Here is a 6,000-nt window from a genome sequence, read left to right on the forward strand (position 1 = left end):
CAGGACGTCGCTAGTGAGGAGCTCAGCTGGCTTCCTCTGCATAAATAAAAACTGTGAAAATAGAATGGTGTCATTGTTATATGAACCATGAAATTCAACAGCCAGACAGCCAACTATTGACTAAATTTGGTATTCAAAGATGTCATACCATCAACAAACAGGCCAGACATTTGTTTCACCATGTGAGAGATCATTAGACTGACCTCTATTGCAGTGAAAAAGGTGTCATTGTATTAATATTCACTATTCAGAGTTTTGTAACTAAGCTGAACCTCCTGATCTAAATAGGTGTGCACAGTAAGGCTGGTAATATTGTTATTGATTGCAACCAGACTTACTGAAACACAAGAGTGCCTGGCAGTCATTCACACAGGTTCATAATAACCTTTTAATTATAGTTCAGTGTTGGGAGTTTTCTGGAGCTCCAGTGGGTTTGTCTGTCTAATTATTCCTTGAATGTCTGTAATGTTTTTAATTGTTTTTCTGTTAAAACACTAAACAAAAACTATTTTTCGGTGCAGAAAGAGCGTGACTTGGAGTTAGCAGCTCGTATCGGACAGTCACTGCTGAAGAAAAACAAAGCTCTCAGTGAGAGGAACGAACTGCTGGAGGAGCAAGTAGAGCACATACGAGAGGAGGTACACAGAGAGAGAGTGTGTGTGTGTGTGCGCACAAGCTTCTGTATTTGGTGGTGATCAAATGTGACTATATTGAAAGGTCTTTAAAAATATAAGTACATATGTCTTTGTCATTTTCATAGGACCGTGCTGGAGGTTGGTTGATCGTAGAACATGCACAATGATTGTCATGGTCTCCGTGGGTCTGGGGCAGTGCGACATTAGAGCTGTAGCCATCTCGTCTTTAACTTTAACTGTCCTCTAGCTACATGTTTCCTTTACTCTTTCCACATATAGGCATCTCAGTTGCGTCATGACTTGTCTATGAAAGATGAGCTGTTACAGTTCTATACCAGCGCTGCCGAGGAAAGTGAGGGGGAGTCTACCACCTCCACACCGTAAGTCTCCCATCATTCACCTCCTCTCCTCACCTCTCATCTTCTCTCCTTCTTGATAAAATATTATACGGTGCAGCTATGCATCGGAATTCGAGTCTAATGCGAACAAACGCACATCATTTCATAAGCTGTGTGAGGCATGAGGGCATGTACCAATATATGAGAGCCGTTACCACAACTGCATATAATGGGCATTTCACACTGATTTATAGCATAGTAATGGATGTTTGATTGAGCAACTGATTCACATGTTTCTCACTTACATGTGTGTTTACAGTGTGCGTCCCAGTGAAACCAATGTGTCAACTCCAACTTTTTTCCCCCTGGATTCCTTGCAGAAGAAACTCAAAGATCTGGAGGAAGAAAACAAATCATTGCGATCTGAGGTACATGTGCTCCTGCAAACACACACAATATTTTTATCAATGGTCAATACATTTCAGCAGACATTAAGTAAATTTATATTATTGCATGCATCACTTATCAATTGCATGTAAATATTGTTTCTAAAAATTATAAAACCCATGTAACAGGGAGCGATGTGGAAGTTCAAACCAACAATAATGATCATCAAAATTTGTTATTTTGTTTATTTGATTATATATTCATATGTGACAGTGCACATTAATCAGCACTGACGATAACATCAGTGCAAATGTGCCGGGACTTAGCTCGACAGCTAATTTGCACCTGTAGTCCCGACACAACAAAAAAGTCTGTTTGAGTTTGTTGGCAGCAATACTGTTTTCATTAGAAGGTCTTACAGTCTAAGCCTGACCTTCTGCTTGTCCTTTAGGAGGAGTTATTCATTGGGGTGATAAATAAGTGCGTGTCTACAGTGTGTGGTATTGATTAGTAATGTCTGTTTTATTTATTTTTTCTTCAGGCCAGTCATTTGGAGACAGAAACTGTCTCCTATGAGGAGAAAGAGCAGCAGCTTGTCAATGACTGTGTTAAAGAACTACGTGAGTATTCGACTGACTGGAGTCGTACTGTGCTCAATGTTATATTTGTCAACTACGTTCTTACTCTCTAAAGGCAGTGAGGCAGTAGAGAGGCAGTTTTTTTTATTTTTTTGGAAAGAATCTCACTTTTGATGGACACTTGATGCTTCCAGGTAATTCCAACCTGCAGATTTCCTCTCTGGCTGAAGAGCTGGCCAGGAAGAGTGATGACGCCTCCAGACAGCAGGAGGAGATCACACACCTCCTCTCCCAGATAGTGGACCTCCAGAAAAAGGCCAAGATGGTATGAAACCCCCCTGACATCTCTCATACTGATACTGTTAAATATCTCCTGTGAATGAATATGTTACATTGGTTATTTATATTTGTCTTGTTAATGCCTGTGTGCAACGCAATGTAGCAGAGACTGAAGACATTGGATACAGTGTTTTTCTGTTGTCCTAATTTGTCTGGCGTGTTTGCAGTATGCCGTGGAGAACGAGGAGCTGACTCAGCACTTAGGTGCAGCCAAAGATGCCCAGCGACAACTCACTGCTGAGGTAAAGCAATCCACAACCAGCTGACCATGGCTTCATCATCATATGTACTGCAGTGGTAGCTTCCAGCAACAAATATTAATGGTCCAGGACACGTTGCTAGAGGAGCCTGCCTTGGACCAAATCTGGCGTAGTCTCATGTAGGGCATTTTCTAGAATTTGAGACTTGTGGTACTAAATACAATATCAATATAACCCCCATAGTCTTTTATATATTATAGTACTACATGTGATATATGATACAACACTGTCACCAAAAGCACATTTCACAACTTCATATAACAAGTTCAGTACCGTTTGTGTGGTGCAATGTGTAAACTAGAAGGTCTTCAAGGCAAAGCCGGTCACTTAAATGTCAGCTCCAATCGATTTCTTCACCCTGCAAACATTTGGATTTGGAATCAAGGCTTCATAGTCATCAGTTAGTTATGGAGAAAAATCAATAATGGTTCAATATCAGACTTTTCACATCTTTATCACTACCATTACCTAATTAATTATTCCCAAACTCAAAGCCTGCCAAAGCCAAATGTAATAAGAATCTATTTATTTATTGTATGTATTCCACTAACAGAAAGACAAACAAGCAAAAAAATAACCTCCATGCAAGAGGTTAAAGCTATATTACTGTACAAGGTGCTTTTAAATTAAATCCATAATGAAAACAGAACTACACTTGCATGTTGCGGCACAGTTTGTTTGCATGACAGTTTATTTTTTCTCAATTTCGTCCCATCTTGTCTCTCTTGATCTTTCTTTTCCCTTCGTACAGTTGCGAGAGTTACAAGATAAGTATGCAGAGTGCATGGAGATGCTTCATGAGGCTCAGGAGGAGCTGAAGAACCTGAGAAATAAAACTCTACCACTGAGTACACCAAGGCGTTTCCATTCTCTGGGTCTGTTCCCAATGGTGAGCTTATATTCATTAACGTCTCTGTCAGTATCACAGCATCTCTATGGTCCCAGTAGCTACAAAATAGTTTTACAAATTTTGTTTTTTGCCTTCTTCTCCAGGATTCTCTGGCAGCAGAAATAGAGGGCACCATGAGGAAGGAACTTCAGATGGATGATCCAGACGTAGAAGAGCAAAGGTATCAAGCGGCTCACCTTAAAAAGAAAACCTTAAAAAGAGATAAAGGGTCGTTAATGATTTGGTCTAACTTCATAGCGAAATGTTCAGGGTTGATACATAAAAATTCTCAATTCGATATTTATGTGACCATGTTTCTCCAGACTGCAACCAAAGCGAGTGTTCCAGACAGTGAAAAACCTGAACCTGATGCGTCAGCAGCGTTCACCACTAGCCCCCTCCCCCCTCAATATCCCAGGCTCCAATCAGACATCATGCCTCACCTCAGGGCGCTCCAGCAGGGTGGGCACGCCGTGCCCCAACACCATATATGGTAGTGAGATGGGAAGTGGGCTCATCCTGGACAACAGGACTAGCAGCATCCTAGAGAGTCCAGACGATGGGTACGGACAGATCCACTCTGCAACTCACAATTTAGATGTTTACACATCAGTGTTTGGCTCTCACTGTATCTGATTTTCAGTTGTTTAGTTCTTTCTTTGCCATGTATTTCCTGTTTCTTCCTCATTGTCTTCAGTAACTAAGGGGATGCCACTCACTCTATCAATTCTTTCTGTGTTTATTGGTAACCTTGGTGTTTGTTTTTGTGTTTCTATTGTGTATGTTAGGATTTCTGCTTGGTGCCTAGTAACTCTAGCCTAAGATTTAGGTGTCAGTCATTAACTCCTGCCTTTTTATTATTATCTAACACAACAGGGACCAACTGAGCTTTACAAAATAACAAAGCCGAAAGATCAACAATGTCAACTATGTCCCCCTCTCCAGGTCAGAGGACTCTAACAAGCGGCCCCCTGGCACCCCAGGGACCCCGGGCAGCAGGGACCTGGAGGCAGCCCTGCGGCGCCTGTCCCTCCGCCGCGACAACTACCTCTCAGAAAAACGCTTCTTCGAGGAGGAGAGGGAGAGAAAGCTGGCTTACCTGGCCAAAGAGGAAGAAAAGGGAGGTGGGGGGAGTAGTGGAGGCCCAGGAACACCGACGGAGAGCCTGTTGTCGCTGTGCTCGCACCCCTCCTTGGGAAGTGTCTGGTCGGGATACTCATTCACATCGAGATCCTACCTACCGGAGAAGCTGCAAATAGTAAAGCCGCTAGAAGGTGATTATTCCTCTCAGAGACACAAGTCCTCCAGTCCTCCACATAATGAAAAAGAGAGTCCAAATCAGAATGCCTTGCACAATGAAAATGAACATTTTCAGAAACCTCAACAGAATCCAAATCAGAGCCAAACTTCAAATAGTATATTTCTACATACTCCCCAAAGTTACACTCAGGGGAGTCAGACCCAATCACAGAACCAAAGCCAAGTCCATCAGAACCAGCAGCAGAATCAGTGTCTGATGTTTCATAACCACAGTCAGTCCAAAATCTTTCTGAGTGCCTCTCAGGGACCTAAGACCCTGCAGAGGAGCTCCAGTTTGTTGGAGCTGAGCAGCCTGCCAAGCTCACAGCCTCACCTCAGAGCTCCGCTGGCTTTAGTCACGGGCCTGCTGGAGGTGTTGGAACAACAGGAGGGCAGTTTAAATCTCCAGCACTCCTTTTACTTCAGACATACACTGCCACGCTGCTGGTTTGAAGTATAGAATACTAGACAGCCTGCTGTATGCTGCTAGTTTGAAATATATAGTTTGTCAAATAGCCTCCTTTTACGTATAGATTTGTGCTGTATATCGTTGAGTGTTCAACAGGTATGAAAATGTATACCATACCACAAAAGGATAGATATATTTTATGAGAACATTGCATGTTCCCAGTGTTACATTTATCCCAAATACATCACAAAAGGTGAGCACTATACACTGTTTTTTGTGATGAGTGAGTCAGTATGTGGTATTTTAAATGGCACTTAAGCTATGAAAATACATTGGGTTTTTTTTAATAGAGGATCTTTATTATCTTATAATTATTTATTTTCATACTGTATTGGTTGTGGCATTTGTAGAGTCGAAGTGTTAATATGTTTGAGGATATTTTCTTAAACTGTACATGTGCAATATGTAGCCTTTAAAGCATTCATCACTTTAAAAATTATGTCCACTTGAGAAGCACAAACATTGTGAAAAACTGTTGTCACAGAGGTATCGCCTGTTTTGTGGCACCACCTAGTGTTCAAACTCAGTTACACCACTTAACTGTGAAAGCTGATATCTAAATACCAGACACAAGCAAAGGGCAGAGAAGGACAAAACCATATGAACTGTTAAGATATCCTTTTGCTTTTGGCGTGAAAGACAAAATAAATATGTGGCAATGTTTAATTTCAAGTCTAATGATGGTTAGTTCAAATGTGAGAAATAATCCAGATTATTATTATCCCATAATATTCTGGGTTTTGACAGTATTCTTACTGTATGAGCCTTTAGCCTTTAGCGTACTGTCCACCCCTTTCACTCCTCTT

At 41.4% G+C, this 6,000-nt stretch overlaps 1 protein-coding gene across 7 annotated transcripts in view; it reads left to right on the plus strand.

Moving 5' to 3' along the window:
* The window catches only part of trak1a (trafficking protein, kinesin binding 1a), a 39,501-nt gene that overhangs the window by 23,690 nt on the left and 9,811 nt on the right, over window positions 1-6,000 (plus strand). For 6 of the 7 annotated variants that reach the window (XM_044206619.1, XM_044206617.1, XM_044206622.1 and 3 more), the window contains 10 exons: window positions 522-638; window positions 915-1,015; window positions 1,293-1,401; window positions 1,902-1,980; window positions 2,133-2,263; window positions 2,445-2,519; window positions 3,289-3,426; window positions 3,531-3,607; window positions 3,750-3,989; window positions 4,372-4,700. In XM_044206619.1, the coding sequence (XP_044062554.1) occupies window positions 522-638; window positions 915-1,015; window positions 1,293-1,401; window positions 1,902-1,980; window positions 2,133-2,263; window positions 2,445-2,519; window positions 3,289-3,426; window positions 3,531-3,607; window positions 3,750-3,989; window positions 4,372-4,700 (1,396 nt within the window). Of the gene's footprint in view, window positions 1-521; window positions 639-760; window positions 774-914; window positions 1,016-1,292; window positions 1,402-1,901; window positions 1,981-2,132; window positions 2,264-2,444; window positions 2,520-3,288; window positions 3,427-3,530; window positions 3,608-3,749; window positions 3,990-4,371; window positions 4,701-6,000 lie in introns of those variants that run through there. The other variant, XM_044206620.1, reaches the window with a different exon arrangement.

This window comes from Siniperca chuatsi, linkage group LG9, assembly GCF_020085105.1.
Source record: "Siniperca chuatsi isolate FFG_IHB_CAS linkage group LG9, ASM2008510v1, whole genome shotgun sequence".
Taxonomy (NCBI): Eukaryota; Metazoa; Chordata; class Actinopteri; order Centrarchiformes; family Sinipercidae; genus Siniperca; species Siniperca chuatsi.